This window comes from Dipteris shenzhenensis, chromosome 27 (assembly GCF_047967505.1).
Source record: "Dipteris shenzhenensis isolate YYH24624 ecotype China chromosome 27, Dip_SZ_1.0, whole genome shotgun sequence".
NCBI lineage: Eukaryota > Viridiplantae > Streptophyta > Polypodiopsida > Gleicheniales > Dipteridaceae > Dipteris > Dipteris shenzhenensis.
The window spans coordinates 30,698,443-30,723,579 of NC_141622.1; the positions used below are offsets into that span (position 1 = coordinate 30,698,443).

Consider the following 25,137-nt stretch of genomic DNA (forward strand, 5'->3'; position numbering starts at 1 on the left):
TTGAAAATTGTGTGTTTTGAACATGAACTATTTCCATAGGTGTGCTATGTGCATTATGTGTAGGAACTGGCAATAAAGTAGGAAGAGCAGGAAGTATAGCACCAGTTTTGTTGATCGTGAATTCAATTCGCTATGCGATGAGCAGAGCTTATTCAAGCCATTTCAGTCCTTGATGTTGCGTCCACTGAGAATCGTAGCATTAAGCCAAGGCCACAGGAAGAACAGTCTGAGATCTTCGATCATGTTGGGATTGACTCGAAGCAGTAGATGGTTTAGCTTGACTCTAAATTGGGGGATAATATCATTCGGCAGATGATGTAGTTCTTGCAGTTGAGTGAGGGCATTCTTTACCTTGTCGGAGTTTCGAATTGTCGGTGTCACTGAATTGTAAAGATGTGGCCAAGATCTCGATGTTCCCATCAAGTTGATGATACCAAGCAGTGGCCACGCCATGAAAGGAGGGTTTTATTTCCTCAATTGACCTCTTTGTTCGTCGAAGTGATGCTGATGTTTCGTCATGTTTGCAATATGTAGTCATCCGATTTAAGATGTTTACCCAAGGTTAATCATGTAACCCTCCATGTGAGGGAAAGAAGTGAGATCTTCCGATTGAGACTGATGAGACTATTGATCCAATTGAGCTAAAATTTTCCTCGGTAACTTAAATCCGTTCTGGATTCGTAGTTTCCGACGATTTTTGCCGGATTTCAACGACTCAACCCCCGCCGTTCGCGCCAGGTTTCCGTCCAAATTCGGGCTCCTTGCAATTTCGCTCGCCTCCAAGATGTCCAAATCCGGTCTCTAGCTCCAAAATTTCCGTCCTATTTTGATGTCCTCGCCGGATGTCACCCCGTTCCTCCGAATCTTTGCTCCAGGACGATGAAAACAACAGTCGCATACTCGCTTGTTTGCCTCGGTTTCCTGGCCCTCGTCCTCTTCTCCAACCAGCCTCACCGTCAGAAGACAAAGCTGCACCGCAGCTTGCTGCCTGGACGTCGACTCGTTGTGCGCAGATTGCACATTTCCTCGGCTGCCAAGCATGAGAATGTGGCTTTCGATCCGGTCGTCGCAGCATTTGAGCGTAACCGGGAGGACCGCACCTGGGAGAAGGAGCACTTTGAGCAGCGTTACAAGCAGTGGGCGCAATCGTCCGACGGAGACTCGCCTGTCCAGGTGAATCCAGCTCTTCGAGCTATGTTCGGGCAACCGCATTCGGAAGCTGCACCGCACCCCGAATCACAACCTGAACCAGAAGAATTGGATTATACGGATCCCGAGGAGTACTTAAACAACGAGGATCAGTTTAACATTTCTTCCCGCATTATTACCCTCTTTCCCTTGATCGACAACCACCCACCAGATGGAACTATTAGTGCGTCGGAGCTGCAGGATTGGCATCTCCAGGCGGCGTTGAAGGAAGCTGAACATCGAACGGACCGTCAGATGGATATGTATGACAAAAATCATGATGGCATGATATCTTTCTCCGAGTATTTGCCACAAGCTTCTTCCGATATCTCAGGTATTCTAACACTCGGGATTCTTGTCATGCATGGCAATTTGGGTTGCAATGTGTCCCTTATGAACACACTCGGGATTCTTGTCTGGCTGGGGTAGTTTAGTGAAGGAAGTTTCAATGTCTAAAGCCTTGCACCAAATGTGTGTGTGTGTGAGAGAGAGAGAGAGAATTAATTTGATGTTTCTTCTGAGTTCTTGTATTTGCGTTTCTCTTCTTTTGCTTTTGTGTGTTAGCACTGGTATTTCTTTATACATATGCATTCTTCTTCTTTCTTCTTTATTATCCTCCTTTGTGGCTTTTTTGTTGTTTGGGTTGGGCTTACTAAGCATTGAGTTAACCCGAGAGATTCTGGAATCTTCCAAAACCCACGATGGCAGCTATGCTGGTACTGATGAAAAACACAAGTATAGCTTTGCTCACTAAGTCTTTTTATTTCTAAATTTCTATTTTGCTCTTTGTTTTTGTTTGATGACTCTTACAAGCCCCCTTCTTCCATGTCTCGTTCTCTCCTTTTTTTTCTTCCTACCAAAAAATTAATATATAAGATGGGATATATTCTAGTCTTATGAAGATATATTATTAATAGACGCCCATACAAATATATAAATGGACAAGCAGAGCATTCTCAATTGCATGCGTGCGCGCTCTTGTGACCCTGTACACTCACTCACACGTAAGGGGCTATATTTTAAATGACAGAGGGCATTGTTTTGTCAAACTTGTGGCATGTTTGCCTTTTGATTTTTTTAATGTTTTTGATTAATGATACAGTTTTTGAGGCCAGGGTGAAACCTGGGAAATTTTTGGTCAAATATAGTTCTATTTGATTCTATGTGTACTTCATTGATGCTGTTACTTGGCTATGTGATGTCGCCAGCAAACGATACTATGGAACATGGGGGAGTGGGCTGGTGGAAAGGGCAGTTTGATGCAGCAGATGAGGATGGAGATGAGCTTCTCAATCGCACAGAGTTCAACAAGTAGGATTGCACACACTAAAAGCTGACACAAGTAGTTATTTTGGTTATCCAATGAAGTCGACCCTTTGCCCTTTGGGGGATAACGCTTTCTGCTGATCATTTTGCAGCTTTTTGCACCCACAGGACAGTCAAAATGAGAAGCTGCATCAATGGTTACGGAAGCAGGAAATCAAGTAAGTTTAAATGGGGATTCTGAAGTTGCACTTCAGATTTAAAGACAGTTTTATTGTGTTTAGTTGTTTTTAGACAGTAGAGGTGCCTTTGAGTAAGAACTTTAAAAAACATTTTTCTGGTGTTCATGGACCTGGTAAGTTATTATGCCAGTTTCATTTTGTTTTGTTTATTTTCTCCATTAGATCCACCTTCACCTTTGTATCTTTAAGGCTGACTTTCATGGGTGACCTTGGCTGATATCCACACATCAATTTAATGGAGAGACCTTTCCCACTCGGACTGTCTTGGGGTAACATATGTACAAAACATATCTTCCATAGTTATTGAATCGTTCTGTTTAACCGTCCTGTTCAAGATGATCTGCTGAGGTTATACTTAAGGTAGTTTCAAAGTTTGAAACACAAATTGTGCGTTGAGTTTAGAATCATGATCACAAAAATATTTCTGGGCAATTTCTCTTCCCCACAAATACTTGTGCAAGCTTAGAACTGTGTATCGTATTAGCACAAACCATGCCATCTTGGTTAGTCTATCTGGGACTACCCAAATAGCATTAGATATCTTCTTGGTCTCGTGGTATTCTCATAACAAAATCTAAGGAGATACTCTCCCACTTCCCGTATATCTAGTGGAAGTAACATGTCATCACTTTTGGTAATCAATCTTATTAAGCTGGCATTGCTTTCACGTAACAATGTAGTCTTCCATGTAAGCAATAAAAGTACCTTTTGACCAAATCCAAGATGCGCTGTATCCGTGCTTGTACGGCAGTCGAGACATAACTACATTTATATAATATATATGGTGTCGAACATCCACAATCTCGGGCACACATAAGTCCATTCGGAAGTGAATATTTCTGCGTTATCTTACTCTCTTTGCCACCAGTTTGGATTTCTTGCACTCCCAAACTCTTAGGTGGATAACTGGCCAAGACCACCTCACCGATTTTAGTGGAATAATGAATTTGTTTGGTGGAGAGGCCCGTTTTCAACGAGCTCTGATAGGACAATTGACCCTGGCTATTGCTTTTGACCATCTTGGCATTTTTGGTGCCACCACAAGGTACCTTCAGTTAGTTTGGATGCGTCATCACTGCAAAGAGAACTTGAAGAATCTATCTCCGAGTTGTCCTTCTTCCTAGGTCCTCTTTCTTGGTTTTCCCGTTATCCTTATAGTCTTGCCCTTGCCCGCTTGCATCGGCACTGAATGTCCTCTCTTCTGCGCCAATCCATGTTGGCATTATAAACTTGATCCTCAACTCTTCTTTGAAGCAACACGCCAATGATCTCCTGAAAATGTTTGTCCTTTTTTGGGTTGTGATTGAAGTCATAAAACTATAAAGCACGCTGCTGCTAGTTGGCACGAGTTACGATTCATGTCCCACTAATCCTCAAAGGTGGACTTTCCTTGGTCCATTTGAACTGAGTACAATTGATTCTAAAGGTGAACTGTCCACGGCCCATGTGAAGCAAGTACAATCGATTCTAAAGGTGTAGGATCTATGTCGAGTTTGTCATCTTGTATTCCATTGAGGCCTTCTCTAATGTCTCAACGTTGTGGATGTGAGGTATGCCTGCCACCATGATGATGCTGGCCACAGCGTGACAGAGACCCCGACCTGACGACCACAACACGACACACCAGACATTGAGGGGACACACAGATCACTCTGGGGGACCTCTTGTCATTGTTTAGACTCGGGATACATCCCACGGGAGTCACGGTGGCTCTAGTCTTGCGTTGAGCCTCCTCCAAGAGACCGAGACGCACGGGATCCCTTGACGGACGCCAGCGTCCCATCACCGACTATGCACCAACCAGGGCGACATGACATACGGAGGATTCCGTTCCGCTCCAGTCTTTTTTCTTTTCATTGTCATACCTAGATGTATTTGATTATGTATGATCAGACTTACGATTCAGCACGGGTGATGATGCTCGTTTTAGTACCTCCACCCTTACTGTGATTTGTATCAGGTTTTCTTTTAGTCTCATAGACCCATCGGTCTTCCAAAGACTCTAATAAAATTTCTTTCTTTCTTTCTTTCTACACAAACCTCCTTCTCATTTAGGGCTCCTGTGTTTGGATGCTTCATTTCAGTAATGCTCCATGAACTCCCACCAACTGGCTTCACCTTTTCATCTTTGACCATGAGTTGGTTATCTCAGTTGAACTTCCCATCCTCTCCAAGCTTAGGAAGGGGCAAACTATATGTGAAGCTAGAACCCATGGTAATGTGTGAGATGGTCCAGAAAAGTGATTTGGACTGATATGGGCTCTCAAACACGTGGAAAAACAGCTACCTCTCTGTGGTCTGGTTTGCATGGACCTCTTTCACAGCCCTCCAGATGATCTGACAGCAAAGAGACAGCAACTAAGTCTGTACTGATGCGGATGTCGAATTACTGATGTGGATTTCAAAGTAGAACCAAACAACGATCAAACTGCAGCAAACTAGAATTTCAAACAGCACACCAAACGTATGATGCTGATTAAGAGTGGTCAGTCGAAGTGCTCCCCAAACTCAGCAAAGAAAGCAGCACCGATTGTGGTGTTGAAGTAACTGGGCCACACTAGTCGGACTGCTTCATACAAGTGTGCCCTTGCTTGGTCCATTGTGGGGATGAACCCTCTTTGTGTGTGTTGTGAAACTGGTGCCTACCTCAGGATTTTTCGAAGAGCTGTAGATCAACTTCATAGACATATTGTGCACAAGAGAGACTAAGTTCCAGAAAGCCCCAAAAGATGGTGACTAGTTGCCCTGTCTGCAAGTGGCTAACTGGGTATGATTGTCACTACCAATGAGGCTCAACTTGAGTGTGAAGCTTTCAGAATAGGTCGAGATAGTTTGATCGTATGCATACTTAGGATTCTGGAATCTTTCAAAACCAAGATGACAGCTTATGCTTGGGTACTGATGAGAACAGAAGCATAGCTTTGCTTCCTGAGTATAAAGTTGCTTACAAACTCCCTTTCCTTTGGATATATTCTTATATATCTCAAGCTCACCATGAAACTGGCAGATAGGAAAACTTGATTAGAGGGCATGCATCATTATCGAGACTCGAGAGAATGCTTCTAGGCACATGTCCACACGTCAATACGAAGCCCTCCTTTTTTGACTCCTTAGTTCAACTAGTTACCCTATTTGCAGGTGCCTTTGGGGCAATATACTTCAGAGAGGATAAGGGCTAGCTTTGAGAGATAATAGCTCATGCAATTGCATACACGTATGCATATGTGTATGTGTGTGGTAGTCCAAGAGCTTGTGGTAATTCATGAGTCTATAAAATTCCAAGGATCCAAGGGTGGTAATCCAAGAGGTGGTGATAGTCCAAGAGTCCAAGGGTTGCACGTGGCATAGTCCAATACCCCGTGGTAGTCCAAGAGTTGTGGTAGTTTAAGGGTGGTAGTCCAGTCTAAGAGACTAAGGGTTTGTAATCCAAGAGCTGTGGTAGTTCATGAGTCCGTGAAATTCTAAGAGTCCGAGGGTGGTAATCCAAGAGGTAGTGAGAGTCCAACAATCCAAGGGTGGCAAGTGGCAACATTTTCTAAGCTCTTCTCCTCCAAGCTGCCATGTGTCAAAAACTCATCCTTTTTGTGTGTGTGGGTAATAGGTAAAATAAATGATGCCTTCTTGCATTATTCGGGGAAGAGATGCTATCCACATGACTGCCTTGGCCAAGTTTGCAGCAAGACACATCCACACGGATGCCTCGTTCTAGATCATCACATACCTGGACTGCGTCGAACAATACATATGACCGACATGGATGGTTCTAGTCGCAAGGCATCCACCTCATATTAGTATTCACTAAATGCCCCTTCTTTGCGTCTAAAACAATGAAGGTCTATTAGGTAATCCAGGATGACCTATGGCAGGTTCACCTCCTTAGTTGGATATTTCCCCCATATCCCCATGCCACCGCTAACTGTTCTACCTACCTTAATTGGTCTAATTGTCCTAGTTCGCCTATTTGACCTAACTTTCCTACTTGTCTTACTTGCCCTAAGTGACCCAATGTCCCACTTGCTTGTTTCACCTGAATTGTGAATTTGTAAGAGACCAATGACAACATAGTCGTGCCACGTTGACCATTGTGACAACAGCTTCAAGCCACTCCATCATCGCTTTGTTTCCTTGGGAGCATTGACATTTGGTGTTTTTTGCATGCATTCAAAGTACCTCACTAATGTTAAGTAGCATCAATAACTCTTCGAGATTACCACTGTGCGTCCATTTCATCAATTCATATGTACATCACACGAGATTGAGGGCTCACTAGTAACATGCAATTGTTGATAGGATGATTTTGGTGCTTTATCATGTGATCTCCATCTTTCTCTTTTTGCCCTGTCTATTAATTTGGGACGTGTTCTACATATGCTTGCCAAAGTTAGCATTTTTTTGCTTCAATAAGACACTGTCTCTCCAGAAAGGAGGGTAGAGATAGGTAGATGAACTTATGCCTATTAGATGGAGGCAGCTTAGCTTGGGCCATTGCTTGCCATTACAGAGCACCTGCCTGCTAAGTGGCACGAGTATGGACTCACCGTGGGAGATTGGATGAGAATTTGGGACGGTTCCACGACTCCTCCACCACTTGGCATGAGCCGGTAAGGGTTTGTTGACCATATGCTATATCAAACTTGGTATGTGAGTTTCTAGTCAATGGTCTTTCATCTTGTGCCTTGCAGATATGTGAATGTGGACTTTCACATATGTTAATCATGACACGTGAGCCGTTGCTCTGAAGACCTTTACCTTGGATCTTAATCTAGATACGTGAAGGCAAACCCTCACATGTGTTAACCATGACACGTGAGCCATTAGTCACTTTCACCCTATATCTTTTCATGCAATTTGAATGCAGGATGATTCTAGCCTGACCGGTCCTGCAAAATTGCGGATCTTCAAAGTTAAATATATGGTGGGGGTAACTGTGTGGACCATGCCCCCATTGTCCAAGATAAAATTATCACGACCTATCCCGATATGCATTTAGCACTCCTTGTTTGGGGGCCTTATAGGTGAGCAACGAAGGATTGACCTAGGGTTAGAAGGTGGAGCTTGAGACTTCATCATAATTTTTAGCTAGTTTTGAATGTCGTGGAATCATTGTCAAACTGGCACTGCCATGTGTCTGTTGAGGAGGCTGTTACTCTCAGAAAAATTGTTGCAGGCACTGGCCATACTTTGCCGTGTGTGTGCTTCACTTTTCCAACAAAAAGGGCTAAGTTCAGGCAGCTCATTGTGGCTCCATATTCTTGTGGTTGTGTTTGGTCACGTCAAATTAGCTACATAAATTACATGCGAGTATTAGCAGCCGCGATGTTTTAAGTAGTGGAAATGAAATGTAATTAAGCCAAGTCACACTTTGGTAAAGCTATGTTTTACAGGCGGCTCACATTTTACTGGCAGCGTTGCAGCTTTTAAGCTATCTTGTTTCGGATTTGCTTGCCTCACATAGAAATGGCTGCATTTTTCTGTATAAAGAGGTTGATTACATCTGGGCAAGTCCAAACATTACAAACAAAACTTCTTACTTCCGTTTGCATATAAAAGACCTTTATTGATAGGTTTAAGTTAACATTGGCATCTGAAGGCTTTACGGCATCTAAAGGATTTACACCACGCTTTACTGCGAGACTTTAGAAACCCAGTATAGCTGCTTATGCTTGGGCACTGATGAAGACATAAGTGTTGCTTTGCTTGCTAAGTATGTCTTCCTTTTGTTTTTCATAAAAGTTTTTGTTTACCTCTTTTTTCTTCTCTTTCATTTTCTCTTTTATTTTTTGTGTAGATTTTTGGTCTTTAGAACAACAAAAAATCTAAATTTGTATGATTGGACTTATTCTAGTCTTACAAAGGTATATATATATATATATTTCTGTGAAATCATCAGAACTCCTAGTTATCACTTTTAACTTCGTAATGTATTTACTGAATAGGTATATTTAAAATTTTGTCCTGCAGGGATCGTGACCATGATAATGATGGAAAGATAAACTTTTCCGAGTTTGTTCAGGGTCTGTTTGATTTGATAAGAAATTATGATGAAGAAGAATCCTCATTACCAGAAGAAAGCCATGATTATGCTACAAGAAGAGAAGCGCGTGCCAAACTGAAGTTTGCAGAACTTGACAAAAATGAGGATGGGCAAGTTGTCAGATCCTGGGAACCTTCTTTGGAAAGAATCTATTTTATTTTCAAATATGGGATATCAGGTTAGCCTTAATGTTCAGTGCACAATTATTTTTGTCCTGTTTTTGGAGCATGCAGGTTTTTAAGTGAGGATGAGCTTGTCCCTGTTATGAATAGACTACATCCGGGAGAGGTCTACTATGCCAATCAACAAGCAGAGTACTTAATGTCTCAGGTGAGTGATTTGCGAGGAGTTCTGGGTTCCCTGTCTAGGTACTGTTTAGGCTGCAACCTTTTTTTTAGATCATGCATGACTTTAATTTGAAGTATGCAGTGAAGCTATGAGGGTAACTGTCTGTGTGCTTTTTTTGGGTTGCTGAGGTGTGTATTTTAAAACTGATTTAGGCTACTTTTGAGCATTCTAGGCAGATCAAAATAAGGATGGACATTTGACGTTAGAGGAGATGCTGGAGAATGCTTATATATTCTACAGCACGGCATATGCTAATGAGGATGACTATGAAGAATATTTTCATGATGAATTTTAATAGGGATCTGAAGTTTGGTTGCATATCGGAAAGTTATTTCTTAACTACCAATTGCTTCCCTCCCTCTCTCTCTCTCTCGCTACACACACACACACACACACACACACACACACACACACACAAACACACACACACACACACACACACACATTGTAGTATATGTATGTAAATGTGTCTGTATATGTACAATGTCTATGCTCATGTTTCTGCACACACATCTATGTGTGATTCCACGCACGCGCATGCACAAACACGCACACACACATTGAGCTGTGCGTGCATACACGTGCATTGTAGTGTCTATGTACATGTACAATAGGTGTTTGTACATAAATAATGCACATGCACGGGCGCTCATGTACATAGATATTTGGTATGGATAGGCACACACATGTGCACTCATATCTATGCACACATGCATCCCCATTGGCACTAGTCATTCTGTGTTGTTACCAAAATTCTATCTTTTCACTTTTATTTTTTGAGTTTATGATCCTTTTTGTGACACTAATCATTCTGCAGTTATTTAGTCAATTTACACGGTTGACAGATGATTTGCTCATCTGAAATGTCCAAATGAAAAGATAATGTGTACGAAGATTCAAACTCATTGGGTGTAGGAGTTATGCTCCTGAATTTTGTGAACTTAATTGCACTGTAAGCGGAAGGTGTAGCTGTTTCTTAGATCTTAGTGTCACTCAATATTCTTTAAGCTTAGAGGTTGATATCGATGATGATTGGAATAAACTTGTATCTCTTGTAATAAATAGCTCAACACAATGTGTGTGTGTTGCTCTCTCTCTCTCTCTCTCTCTCTCTCTCCCCCCTTTTCCCAAGACTTTGAGGATTTGTGTTGTTTTGATATGGAAAGACTTGAGGTACGATATGGCGTTGGTGTGCAGTGGTGATGGTAGGGCTAAAGATACAAGGATGAAATGCATGTCCCTTGGCTTCCATCTCTCCCACCTTGTGCATAAGTTTTACATCTAAGATCAATGTGCCAATGTGCTTTCGGAGAGATTTGTTCATCTAAGTGAGATGACCAAGAATGCCCCCCCGCGTCTTCCCCTCCCCTTGCCTTCTCTCTCTCTCTCTCTCTCTCTCTCTCTCTCTCTCTCTCTCGGTTGTTTTCTTTTTGGAATATGAAATACACAATTCCAAGGAAGCTCAATGACAATGTCTCAAGCATGATGTAGTCCAAAAATAAGGGTTCCTTGCACCTATTCGAGAACTCTTTACATGCATTCCAATATGTGATTGTCAGGTAGTGCATAAATTGATGAAGCAACCTTATGGCATAGCGAATGTGGACCCTCGTAGAACATAAAGAGTGGCTATTTGTTTGTCGCCCTTGCCTCACTTCTAAGTCACTAATTGTGATGTGGTAAGAGCTCAATTTGATTTTTTTTTTGTAGGAGTGTTATGTATATTTAGTAGTGAAATCATTTTACTTTTTCCAAAGGGCTATAATTCAAAAAATTGCTACAATTGATGTCATGAGAGTGGCAACATAGATGCCGCTTCTTATAATCCACACACCCTAACCTTGCCATTCTTCTTAGGCACTATGATGATGTAGAACAACCATTTGCTTAGTCCAATATATATATGAATCTTGCCCTAAGTACTTAAACAATGTTCGTCTTGACCAACTTTACTTAGTTGATGTTCATTTCGTACCTTTGTTGTCTTATGATTTGTATCAAAGTGGATAGTACACACCCTTCAGGTTTGTGTACTCTCACGTGATAACATGAGAAGACTTTGTAGGTTGCTTGATGAACTCTTCAAGTATCAACTTTGGCTTTCTTTTGAAACCTACATTGTTTTCTTTGATGGCTTGCTTCTTAGTTATTCAACCATTGCCAATAATTTTGTTGATGTAATAAGTAGGCTCTTGAATTTTCATCTACCCTTCGTCCCCAATGAACCCTTTAGAAATGCCATTTTTGGCTCCTCTTTGTCCAGGTGAATGAATAGACTTTAAATACCATTTTCCATTGTCCTTTTACAATATTCTAAATAAAGTAGCAGGACATGAGATGTTGGAGAGGTAAAGTAGGTAAATCGAGATCACCTTGGCTAAAGAAGATAGGCGAAAGATCAATTTCATGATTGAATGGGGGGCATTCTTAATTAAAGTGATGCCCTTTTATTAAGAAATGAGATAGCAATTGTTCAGAGGTTCATGGTGGAGACATTATTGTGATACATCAACAAATTCTCCATAATCTTTCTGCACGACTTATCAATGCATACATTATGAATCCAATGCACTCAGAGCATCTTGAGAAGGTATTCCATAAGTATAGGCAGACTTAAACCTTCCTGCATCTATACAAATGGGTGTCTTGTGTCTTTTGTATTGTTGGAGAAAACAAAGATTGATGCTTTTCAAAAGATGAAGTATTTGAGCAATGTCAGGCAAGTTTGCCTATTTGTAGGATTCCCAAGTTTCTATAAATGATTCATCAAGAAGTTCGTTGGAGTGGTACTACCATCGCATCAACTTACAAGTTAGAAAATGAAGTTTGAATGCAATGATGAATAAACCAAAGTCATTTCAAATTTTGCAAAAGATGGCAGTGAAGTCACCAATACTAAAAAATCCCAATGGAACAAGATCTTTCATGTGCATGTTGATGCATCGAGGCTAGCAATCGGATTGATATTAATAGTTTAAAGAAAACATGGATTTTCCAATCTTCTATGCTAAGCGAATGTTTTCAATAGCAGAGAAGAATTAATTCATGACTTACAGGAAACAATGTTTAGAAGTTTCGACCATTTAGTGTTCTTCATGGATCATCAAGCATTGTTTTATTTGATCAGCAAAAGTCATGAAATTGAGTTTGATAAGGTAGATGCTTTTGTTGTAGAATTCAATTTCAAGATAATTCATAAGCCGTGTTAGTTGCATTGCGTTGTTTCACATTGAACATCAAAGATCCAAAGAAGAGAGAGATGATGAGGTTGTTTGGTGTGTTGATGTACAAAGTTAAGCATGAAAAAGATCTCTCCATATCAACTTTCTAAGATGTATAGAAGGCGTATAGAAGGAGAGGCATCAACATCAGCCTCTAAGATGTAGAGAACACCTTTTACATGTTCGCAAAGGGTTGGTCTTTCCAAAGAGCAAATGGAGGGCTACATACAATGCATGGGTAGGGGTTCATAGTGTGGACACTAAGAAGGGGTGTTAGAATTAGTCAATGCTATTGATGAGCGCTCATATGGAGGACATTGAGGTGTACATAGATGAAAGGCCTACAATGATAGAAGACTACACATGCCGTATCATATGGAGGACATTGAGGTGTACATAGATGAAAGGCCTACAATGGTCGAAGACTACACATGCCTAGACATAGTTGTGTAGACATGTGCATAGTGGGTGATTTCAAAAGGGTTGGAGGAGGACTAGAATTGCAAGCACAATGTTTGATATGTATAGGCAATAGATTGGTTGCCATGAGGGTAGGTCTACCTTGACCGAGGATTGGCTCATAGTGCAACTTGATGTTAATTGATAACGCAACTTGGATCAAGATTTGGTCTTGTGCTAATCTCTATCGTTCCCAACATAAAGCTAGCCAACCTGGCTAGACTATCCTATGTAAAATAGATATTTACCATTCTTCCAAGCATCTCACTGGAGCCTTTATGTTAAGGTAAGCATGCAATAAATATTAAGGCATCTTTGCCACAAGTTTTCTCTAATCCTATGGTAAATGTGATATACAAGATTTTGGTTGTTATGCACTTTAGCAATGTTTTGTATTGTTTGCTTGTTTGGTGGAGGTGTATTGAGGTTCTTTTCATTGTTCTATTTGTTATACTTTCTCATTCTTTTCGTGGACAAGTTATGCATGATTGAGATAATTGAGGCCCTTTACATCCATATCACTGTGAGGTTTGGCGTTTTCTTGTTGCCCTTATTTTTTACATGCGTTGGTCATCCTTCCACTGCATGGAAATCATGATAGTTTGATTATACCCCTTTGATACGCACTTTTCCGTGATTATACCCCTTTGGTACGCACTTTTCCTTCCTTACTATCTCAATAAAGGTTGGATTGTGAGGCTATAAAGCAAGTGGAGGCTATTTGTTGATTCCTCAAATGAGTCCATGCCCCAAAGCCAAGGATAAAGCACAAAACAATGAGGAATTAAAAGAGGCCAAAATTTTGAGTCGTATGGATGGAGTTGTAGTAAGAGTTGATATTGATGGATTGAGCCACAGAGGTGCACCGAGATGAAGGGTGACCAAAACTCATAGAGTGATTTTGCCATCAATCTCTTAACAAGGTTTCAAGATGCAGTCTTGATGGGATCTACACTAACCGTTCCAACTACATGAGCGGCAAGATACCCACAGCATGGGGAATACACCAATCTTTGGGGGGGGGGGGGAGTACTTAAGGAATCACTAGTCAGTTGTATAGGAGTGGTTGTTTCAGAGTTAATAGAGTACATGGTTGGTTGTGGTGGGAGTAGTCATTACGTAGTAGACTATAGAAAGTCAAGTGTGCAATTGTTGCACTGTGGTGTGGGAGAGATGTAAGGGAATGTTTGTAGTTGCAACATTCGAATAGGATTGCAAAGAGTCTGCATGAGCGAATATGGAGATAGGATAGACAGGTGAGTGTGGAGAAGACAAATGAATGAATGTGTTAAGTGCAAAAAATGCAATTTGTACTACATCTTGCATATGAATGAGCAGTTAAAGTCTTTTACAAATTTACTCAAAGCCATTGGCAATCTATGCATTGTGCACTTGTGTAGAGATTTGCATTCATCCATGGTTGCGTCTTTCATAAGAACAAGAAATGGGATTTATGCATAATGAATGCATCATATCGTGAGCAATTGCTTCCATTAGGCCATCGGAAATAGTTATAATACCTTCATAGAGCCTAGAGTGTGGGCAACTTGTATGCATGTCAAATCAAAATGAATCAGAGTGATCCAATAATTAAAAAACTGGGAGATGAAAATGGGGATGGATACGAGAGAAAAGGATCCTCCTCGAAATCTAGCTTCAACTTCCACTGGACGTACACTCGACGTGACTTCATCCCTCATGCATGGATTCGATGCTGACAATCTTGACAGTGACGTCTGGAGTCCTGACGTTGATATAGCTCGAGGTGTTGCTGCTCACTTCCCACTGTTGAGTACTCTCCCTCTAAAGAGCATGAACTAAGAGGAGCTGGAACTTTACTATCCCAGTCTCCAGCCTCTGGCAGTAGACCTCCCAAGCCGACAGCAAGGCCCTTGTACGCGGGCATTGTCCAAGAATTTCGTGGAGGTCTCTTTACCCCCCCGGTTCACGCATCGTTCTTCTGGCTCTGCCAGCAACGGTGAGCAAGATGGATCAAACAAGAGACACAACTCCATTAATCAACAAACCTCCTCCAATGGAGAGAACTGGGGAGCAGCAGGAGAACCTGAAGGGAACACAAACAAGAGTCGAAGGCCAAGCGCTACTGATGCAAACTCCTCGAGGGAGAGGAGGATTTCGAGCCAGGAAGAAGAGAACTTACAGCCGTCCTCCAAGAGTCCCTATGCACATGCCATAGACGGGCGTAGAGCAGGCAGCTATGCAGGAAGAAGTACGTCCTCCCCCACTATCAACACCAATGACTGCTCAAACAGAGAGACCAAGTTAGCAAGAGCCGGTGCAAGTGGAGGGACCAATCCAGCAATCTATAGAGGACAAGCTAAAGGAAATGCACCAGAAGACTCATGACAACATCAGTAAGAGAATCAACAGCTTGAAGATGAGGAGAAGCCACCTGTTAAAGGTAAAGTGGCTGCCTTTCTTGATGACGATAGATTAGAGAAATCTATTGATTGGTTGAAATCTCATGCTCTAATAGGATATCTCCCAGGACCTAGACCTCCAAGTGCCTTTCTTGAGGGGTGGCTGAGGAATAATTGGATAAGAAAAGGCTAAGTGGTCACCAGCGTTAGATTCTTGAGAAGAGGTTTCTTCTTCTTTTTATTTGAAATTGAGGATATGGCCTAGAAGGCTATTCACCATCATGCCCTCTGGACTATCAGACATCAACCTCTATATTTAGAGTTTTGGTCTCAGGATTTCAATCCTGACAAGCCTAGATCTACTTTTGTTCCTGTTTGGGTAGAGCTCCCTGACCTTCCTTTCTCTTTGGTAAACCAAGCTCCTAACCTCTGCAGAAGCTTAGGTCAAGTCATTGATGTAGAGAAGGAACAATTTATTAATCCTAGAGGTCACCCCCAAGTTTGTGTCAGGTTAGACGTTGCTGAGGAACTCCCAGACACAGTGGTAATTGTAAACAGGAATGGGAGTGTCTTTATCGAACAGCCTCTGGTTTGTAAGCACCTTCCCCAAGAGGATTAGACCTAAGCAAACTCTGGAACCAACTCAACAATAGGCCAGCCATCCCCCCAAGCCCAAGTGGATTGCCAAAGGCAGATAGAAAAATCAAGCTCTTGAGAAAAGTGCAGAGGCAGGGACAAATAAGGGGTTAGTGAAGGAGTCGGAGGAACAGAGGATGCCTGAGGTTCAATAAGAGAAATATAGAGTCAATTTTCCACTGGTCACAAACAATGCATTTGAGGCACTCATAGACCTAAAAACTGAGCAATGGATACAGGATGCCAAAATGGAAGAGGTTGAAATTAAGCCTGGCTGATCCAAGGAGTTTGAAGAGGAGGTCAACCAACTGGATGCTAGTATGAGGGAATCTGAGGTTGGGGTGACAAAGTGCGGATCGTACTAGCCTAGTGCACACAAGATCAGTGGAAGAACTAAGGAGGCTCAAAGCACACTAAATAAGACATGAGAGGGAGATAGCAAATCTGTATCTCTTGCAATAGGTTTTCAACAATACGTGATAGGCCTCTTATATAGAGAGTGCCCTTTGAATAGTCAACCATGTGGGATCCTCTCATCCACATTTCTCCTTGTGGATATCCTCAATCCACATCTCCACATCTTGTAGTCCACATCCTAGGGTGGCTACTTTAATTCTTTCCTATACCATACCTTAGCCCTTTAATCTATGTGCTCACGGCACCATATCTCTCAACATGGGGAATCAGAGGAAGAACTTCTTTTCTTGTGTTACAAGAAGTTAAAGTTATCAATGACACCTTAGAAAGCAGACTAAAAAATGTTGACAACAGGAGGATATGGTACTTTACAAATCATGATGAAGGCAGAGAAGGCACTACAATTGGAATACTTTCTCACTACAAGGATTGTATCATGAACTGTTAGTAGGATCTAAATCAGAGATGGCTGGCTCTAGAATGCAAGATGAAAAGATTCTCTTTTACAGTAGTGTCAGTATACACCCCAACAGGATCAATGGACAGAGGAGCCACATGGGACTCAATGATGAACTTGGGCAGTGACTGTGTCATCTTGGGGGATTTTAATATGGTAGAGAGCTCTAAAGACAGATGGTTACAAAAGGGCTGTGTAATTAGAGGTCCTGAACTTCAACTTTGGGAAGATCTCAAGGAAAACTTGCAAGTGATTGACATTGGAACACCCTGCATCTACATGTGGTGTAATAGACAGATAGGCATTCTAAGGAGAGAAGCCAGACTAGACAGAGTCTACATTGCTCAATCTCTGGTTGATCAGGCTTTAGAAGTCAAACAAAGAACTTTTTTCTCTCTCACTTTGTCAGATCACAAGCCAGTTTTAGCTTGGATTGATTCGGGAAATGGGAAAAAAGGAAACCCTGGTTTAAGGCTGATCCATCTTTGTTCAAGCTGAAGACTATACAAAAACAGATTATAGAAAACTAGAATTTGGACTTCTTTGCAACAGAATCATATTCTTAGGGTTGGCAAGATGCTATAGAAAGTTTCCAGTCAACGTTAAAGGAGGCCAGAGAAAACAGAGCTACTATCAGAGCAAGGAGAATCGACAAGCTGAAGATGGAGTTGAAAATACTGGAACAAAGATTAAGGATGAATGACATTAATGCCCAGCAACAACTACTAGATAAAAGAAAGGAAATAAGGATACAAGAGCAGATTAAGATCCATAATGCCAAGATTTATTTTAGGGAATGGTGAGCAGGAAAGGTAGACAAACCAACTAAGGAAAATTTCATGAGGATCAAGAAAAAGAGACACCAAGAGGAAATTCCTCTGCTGTAGAAGGAAGATGGAGAGGTGGCGAGAACAGAAGAAGAAAATGTGGACATCATTGTTAGTCATTTCAAGAACTTGTTAACTACAGTGGACACAATAGATGATAAAGTCTTGGAGGCTAGAGACAGATGTCAAAACAGTCAGACAAAGCAAAGTTTCCAATTTAGATAGAAATCAACTGGAAAATGACCTCTCTCTATAGGAACTTAAAGAGGCCGCCTTCTCTATGGCTGATGGCAAAACACTTGGAGAGGATGGGCTTCCTGTGGAGTTCTACAAGTTTTTATGGGACACAGTGGGACCTTCTTTATTGGCAGTTTGGAGAGAGAGTGCTAAACATGGCTCTCTACCTAGCCACTTAAATGGAGGTGTGATAAAGCTCATCCCAAAAGAGGGAGAAGATCAGTCCTAAAAAACTGGAGACCCCTCACCATGTTAAATTGTTCCTATAAGATATTTGCTAAGGCTATTGCATTGAGATTGAGGTGTAAAATGGATAATTGGATTCTGTAGGAACAGAAAGGATTTATTAAAAACAGACATCTTTTGGAGGTAATTATCAATCTATGGGAAGGCTGACACATACTGAAGAGAGAAATCAAGAGGTGTGTTAAATAAAAATTGACTTTGACAAAGCATATGACAGGCTAAATTGGGATTTTCTGTTGCAATCCCTTAACAGTTTGGGGCTTGGAACCAAGTTCACTTCCTTTGTGGCCCTACTACTCTCCAATGCCTCAGCAAAGGTGTGTGTGAATGGAGAGATGTCTTAGAGCTTCATGCTAAAAAGATCCATGAGACAAGGGTGCCCTTTGGCCCCTCTCTTATTTGCCATAGCTGATGATGCCTTGGGATGGATGATAAAAGATCAAGTGTCAAAGGGTGAAATTAAAGGTATTGAGCTCCCTTCAGGAAAGTAGTTAGTGAACCAGCAATTTGTAGATGACACCACTCTCACCATTAGAAACATAGGTGCAGATATACAAAGAGCTATGGAATGTATGGACATCTTCTGTATGGCATCTGGATCTGAAATAAATCACTCAAGAACTAAATACGCCCTGTTAAAAGGTGACCCCCAAAACCTTTTGGATCAGATGGGCTGCAAAAGAATTCCACATGGGTAGATTTTCAGACTATTGGGTATCCCTATGGGTTTCAAAGTTAAGATGAAAGACAGATGGGAATGGTTTCTAGATAATTTAAAAAAAAAAAAGACAAGCTTAGAGGTTTGCAAGCAACTTTAGCAGGGAGGAGGGTTGTGCTAAACCATTGCATATACCCAATAGCTACCTTTTATCTCTCCTGCCGGTGTCCATCCAAAAGAGGATTAGAAAAGTTTATAAGAATCTGCAGATCCTTCTTGTGGGGGGGGTGTGACACAAGAAGAAGAATAGCCAAGGTCAAATGGGCCTTCTGTACCAGGCCCAGAAAGGAAGGAGGGCTGGGAGCTATTAATATATAGTTGGTAGCATATAAATTGGCAGCCACATGGATAATAAAAGCCATCACTTCTCTTGAAAGTGACTGGACTAAACTCCTCAAAAATTTCAAACATGCCAGACCTTACAGGGCCCTTAGGTGGAAGGACTTTCCTCTTCTCTCAGCTATAGGCAACCCAGAACCCTGCATAACCAAGGGGAGTCAGTTTTGGAAAACACTTTGGTGGGCATTTAAACAGATCAAGAGTCACATTATCCTCTCTGGAAAAGGGAGCTTCATGACTCTAGATTCAATTTGGGTGTTTATCTTCTTCATCAAACAATAGTTAAGTGATGAGGACTTCCTAAAAGCATGGCATCTCTTAAAGAAGAGGTTAGTAATGTAGACCAAGAGCTGGTTATGAGCAGGATACAGATGTGGGAGGGGGACATCACTTGGAAAGGGGACAAGGGGAAAGGGGATAGGGTCCTAAACTTCAATAGAGAGTTCAGCTGGGTAGGCTGTTCATCCCTCTTACCTATCCCCACTTTTACTGAAGGCATTGAAGAGGTTGTGTCCAAACTCAATGCCAAATGGAACAGTGCTGATGTTGAAAGGAAATGGGGTAATAGATTTGCACTGATCTGGGATAGAAGAATCCCAAAGAAAATGTCCACTTTGTTATGGCTAATTCTGCACAAGGCTATCTGGACTAATTGCAGAAGCCTTAGGATTGGTAAGGGAGATGGTACATCCAAATACTATTTTGGTATCAAAGAGTACATCTTCCATTTGTTAATAGCTTGCCCCAAAGTAAGAAAAGTCTAGAAAGTTATTCAGTTAAGGATAGGGGAACCAATCAAAATTGGAGGTCAATTCTCTTGGGAGATGCACTCAAACCTTCTTATGCCACATGAGTATACATCAAGGCACATGCTTTATGGTCTATTTGGATTGCTAGAAATGCTTATCAATTCAATGATAAGGTCATGCATGCTGATCATGTTTTTTTAAATTGGTATGAAAGATATTTTCTTACTAACTGAACACTACCTGTTGTGGTCTAGGCCGAATTCTTATTGGATCGAGAGTTCCATAACTATAATGATCAGGTTTCACAACTACAATCTAAACTTGAGGACCACATCAGGGATGCAAGGTGGTGTACCAACTCCAGCGTTGACCTTCAAGCATAGCTCTTACTCTCTCTGTTCCCAAGAAGAACCCACAGCCTAAAGGGGCACCTTGTTCCTCTATCACAATGCTAAGTGAAGGTTACCAGGTCAACAACAATAGATTTTGTTGGTCTGACAAGGAGAAATCATGATCTCAGGATGTTTACTGCTCTTTTGAGAGGGCCTTTTGTATTTCGAAGACCTTATGTGTACAAAGTATATGATGATCGTAATATTTTAGAAAACTTTTTTTTTCTACCCAAAAAAAAAAATCAAAATGAATCATAGTATTGGCACAAATTCATAGCCAACATATTTGGGGATCTTGCTAGGGAAGTCTCTATTCTAGATGTGTTAATGAAGGAATGTGATAGGGTGGAGTCTACATGAATGGCAAAGAAATCCCCATCTTGATGAAGAAGCAAGATGGGACAAAGTAAGGTAGAGATACTAGCAACTCCCAGAAACATGCTAGTGCAAATCAATGTTAAGATGCAAGATGTGGCAAAGCTAATGTGGTAGTATCATAAGAAAACGGCCATCTACAAAGTGGGTGTAGCCCAAGTGTCTCTTTAACCAGAGAAGTTGTCATTACTACTATTCCACTACACTTTGTAACCTAGGAAGATCAAGTTCATGGCATACATTGAATTGTGGAAGGAAAGTCAATTGCATGCTAATGAATTCATATTGCCAAACGATGATCTATGGGCCAAGTACTTGTAGCAAACACCTCACTACTGATGTGTGAGATGAAGATCAAAGAAGGTTAGCAAGTATGCAGTGAAAATCAACGTCATGAAATGTCAAGGTGGCAACAAAGTATGTGACCAAATGGGCTTAAACAAAGTCTTTAAAGAACAACATGACACAAGGTTTTGGTATAAGAATATATAAGTAAGCGCTAGGCGGCGAGTCGGGCAATGCTACATGACCAAGAGAGTCGACTAAGGACCCGACTATCAAAGGGTCAAGGCAAGTTGAAAACAGCCATGGAGAGAGGACCCGATAATGATTTAACCCGCTAGATTAAGGATGTTGTAGAGGGTTGTGCAAAGGATTCGTCCAGGAAAAGTTTGTTAGCCCAGACATATACAAAGTAAAGGCACCTTCCCTTTTGACAAGGGAGGTGCAAAATTGTTGGAAATGTGATGGGTAGTATCTACCACGAATAAAGTCTTGTATATAAGGTGTTACAATCCTAGAAGTTATGGTCCTTCTTGTAATGTACATAGCTCATGTGTGTGGAGTGTAGCGAAGGGAGGTTTGTTTTTGAGATGTTTTGGCCGTAATAAAAAGAAACTTTCTGTCCATCATTATAGTTCTCTCTTCTGCTCACTTTGCATCGGCTCGATGAGGGCAATGCTCTTCTGGCCAACTAGAATAGGGAATCACCCTCCACTGGTTAGACAAATGAAGGGACAAATTGGCTAATCACACCATCACCACAAAGATCATGAACAAAACCAGAATGACTAGGATCATCAGCTACAAACCATGCTATGGGCTTATCACTCAGTGTTCAAGGTCACATGAAGCACATGCCTCTTAGCATTCGATCAGGAGGAAATAGTGCTAATAGAATTTCTCATACCAAGCTTATTGCAACATATGTTAAGAAAAGCATATAATGGTTAGGAATCAACAAAGAAGAGGGATGAGAAGGAGAAGGCACCAACGTCAGCCTCCAAGAAGTTGAAGACTAATGACGTAAAGTATCCAACTAAGATGGTGATTTACCAACTAATGGAAAGGACTAAAGTGAAGAAGCAAATGAATTGGCTCATGTGGACATAGCTAAACGAGTTTTGAGACACTTCATGGATGCACGTTTGCAACAAGGAGGTGCGGCAAAAAGAAGCTATACGGAGCATACAACTCAAAGGAACATTCCTTCATAGGGAAGGGCAAGAAGAAAATCTTGGACTAGTAAAAAGGAGACGAGGTATCCAAGCTACCACTAGTAAAGGAGAATAAGTCACTGTACACATTTGCCTAGACACCTAATGGTGAAAACAATTAAGGCATCTAAAAATGAAGGCATAAATTAAGCCGAGTTGATGGCAGGCAACATTAAAGAGCAAATCATCGAGATGAAGGCATGTAAGCAAAGGGCTTACCGCATGAGTGTAAATCTATGTACACTGGCAGTAGTAGTGAAACAAATACCAAAGATAGTCGTGATTGCAAAATTTCTACTTAGTATTTGTTTGAAATATCACCACAAAGACCATGCAAGCCATCTTTAATACAAGAGACAAAAACACAACCAATACCCAAAATAGAACCAGAGTGACTGAATAGCCACAAGCAATGAATGGGAAGGGGAAGCCATACATCCAAGAAGGAAAACATGGAGAACCAAGCAAGAGTCCACATGACGGTTACCTACTATTAGACAGGTGGATCCCTATGGCAAATATGGGCTACCACACATTCCACGGATCAACCTAAGCGTCAGCACGACGAATGGTGTATTGTGAATGCCATTGCCCATGTGGTGGAGAACTTCCAGGCTAGGGGTGTAATGGACTCTAGTTTAGGATCGATGAGGAAGGGATGCAAAAACTAAAGGCCAATCGCAATTCTCTAGGGTCGAGAAAGAACAAGGGAAAAGGAGTTAGGAAGAAGCAAAGGAGGAAGCTTCACAAGCACAACAAACGAGATGAGGAGGCAAATTGAGAAATTGATTAGTTGAAACAAAGATCCAAATATGCCATCATGAGGAGAAAGCACCGAGTGGAGGAAACATCGATAAAGTTGGATGAAGCAAGAAATGGGAAAGAGGTTGAGACAATGGAAAATGAGTCGCGAAGAAGCAAAGGAGGTAGATTCAAGAGAAAAATAAAGGGAAGAGGAGACAAATCAAAAAATTGATTCATTTTGAAACAACATTGCAAAATCCAAACAAGTCAACAAGGGGAAAAAATGTCAAGTAGAGGAAAGAACGACAAAGTTGGATGAAGTAAGCAAAGGAAACATATAGATGAAGGTGAGAGTCCAAGTACTAGAGGTTGAAGTGAATCTAGTTGTTTACTACTTGTCTCTAAGGCCAAACTCAAGGAGGTGCAAGCAAATTCACAAGCAAAGCCTCAAAAATCTTTGACAGAATTTGACACTAGAGGGATGAGTTATAAACGATTATAGAATATCTACTAATGCAACTCACGAAGCCACATGAGCTAACAAAAATATCCCCCCCGGAATATGATTAATCCCATGACGGATATGGAGATGATTATTTTCTAGACTCTATGTAAAGACAAACTCATGTAAATACCAATATAACAAGATGTACAAGGTCATAGATTTGGAGGCAAATCAAGTAAACTATGCTATGCCTCCCATTTCAAAATGGGCGGATGAAACTTGATAGAGACAAATGGAGAAAGTAAGAACCATTAATGCCATGAGGACATGGATTCAACTAGAGTTGGTGGTAATGTTGAACCCTGAAGTGAAGGCGTCCAACAATGAACGAAAGCCCAAGTGAAGCACAAAACATGAATCAAGCCATAGCCAGAAGTCTTAAGCTATAATAAGCCTAGAGATTGACGGAGTCGACAAACAAAGGGACTTCGAGCAATAAAAAGAACGGTCCAAAGTCATGGAGATATTCTACCAACAATTCTTAGTTATATAATTTATATGATGGTTTTGGCTACATCAATGGCAAGACACTCGACATGGAGAATATTCCAAAGTCAATGGAGGGAGAATACTTAAGGACTCAATTGTCAATTGAAAGTCCAACAGTGCCACTTGTACTGCATCTCATAGATTGATGAGCATTTATAGTAGAACATTACTTCTACGAATTCCATCTAAGCTGATTGGTACTTCTAAGCCAATTGACAATGCATTATCACTTTAGTTAGGCCGTCTAGAAATAGGTACACTTCCTTCATGAAGCCCATAATATGGGCAATGTGAGAAAAAGAAAGCACAATGTTGGACAAGTTCCTACTCAACAAGCTAGGATGACCATGATTCATATGGTAATCACTTTGGCAATGCATCACCAATGGGGTATCTTGCACATGGACAAATTTAGGGTGCAACATACACTTTTGCAATGACTAATTTAGGATGGGCAATTTATGTTATCCTAAATTTAGGGTAATCCTAAATTAGCGATTATATGTTGCACATCCTAAATTAGTCATTGTATGTTGCCCATCCTAAATTAGTCATTGTATGTTGCCCATCCTAAATTAGTCATCTTAAATTAGCCATTTAGGTTGCCTAGTTAAACAAATATATGCTATAAGTGTTGGTACATATTTAGACAAGTTTTGTGTTGTGCTTCCATATCTATATATGAGATTTGTTGGTTATACATCTCAATGTTCTCTCTCCTAAGTCTTGAAGTGTCTTCTATCCACTTTGTGCACATGCTGGAGAGATAAATTGGTTATAAAATCCTAGCAATATCCTCTGCAGTAGGATGACTTGTATCGTGGTGGTTCATGCAAGTTCATTGGTCTTCTACATGTTGTCTAATTTAAAGACTCCCGTTTAAAGTCTTATTTTTAACATAAATTCCCTACTCTCCAACAATCAAGCCCCCATGGACCCAAAAACAAAAAAGGCAAAGCAACTTTGAACCCACCACACAAGCATTAAAGACAATATACTCGGTCGTGCTCAAGTTCCAAGTCTTTCAACCTCCAAAGTACCCTCAAGCTCCAAAATTTCCAACCTTCACCTTTGGGTTGATTATGCACCACTACTTAGAAATGGAAAAGGAACTTTGAACCTAGAAAAACAAAAAAGGCAAAGCAATTTTGAACCCACCACACAAGCATTAAAGATGACATGATTGACCGCGCTCCAAGTTCCAAGTCTTTTAACTCCAAGTATGCTCAATCTCCAAGATTTTGCATCACTACCTAGGAAAGGAAAAGGAACTTGCAATCTTGTCATAGAGATTAAATTCTAGAGTCTATGTCACAATTGTCCCTCAAGGTTTCTAAATCTCCACATCATAGTTGACCAAGTCTCAATTCACAA

At 41.0% G+C, this 25,137-nt stretch overlaps 1 protein-coding gene across 2 annotated transcripts; it reads left to right on the top strand.

Annotated features, from left to right (window-relative positions):
- The first annotated feature begins 643 nt into the window (after positions 1-643).
- Positions 644-9,406, top strand: LOC147884151 (Calcium-binding EF hand family protein). Of its 2 annotated transcripts, none has more exons than XM_087398505.1 (6): positions 644-1,522; positions 2,397-2,499; positions 2,607-2,672; positions 8,655-8,837; positions 8,961-9,057; positions 9,248-9,406. In XM_087398505.1, the coding sequence occupies exons 1-6, from the start codon at positions 880-882 to the stop codon at positions 9,368-9,370; spliced, it is 1,215 nt and encodes a 404-aa protein (XP_087254631.1). In that variant the 5' UTR covers positions 644-879; the 3' UTR covers positions 9,371-9,406. The 2 variants fall into 2 exon arrangements, with proteins under 2 accessions (XP_087254631.1, XP_087254632.1); XM_087398506.1 differs by having other exon boundaries at positions 9,252-9,393.
- The last annotated feature ends 15,731 nt before the right edge of the window (positions 9,407-25,137 follow it).

Coding starts and splice junctions, on each gene's coding strand:
- LOC147884151 (XM_087398505.1), top strand. CDS start 880: ATGAAAACAACAGTCGCATACTCGCTTGTTTGCCTCGGTTTCCTGGCC. Junction 8,838..8,960: donor CTTGACAAAAATGAGGATGG/GCAAGTTGTCAG, acceptor TGGAGCATGCAG/GTTTTTAAGTGAGGATGAGC. Junction 9,058..9,247: donor CAGAGTACTTAATGTCTCAG/GTGAGTGATTTG, acceptor TGAGCATTCTAG/GCAGATCAAAATAAGGATGG.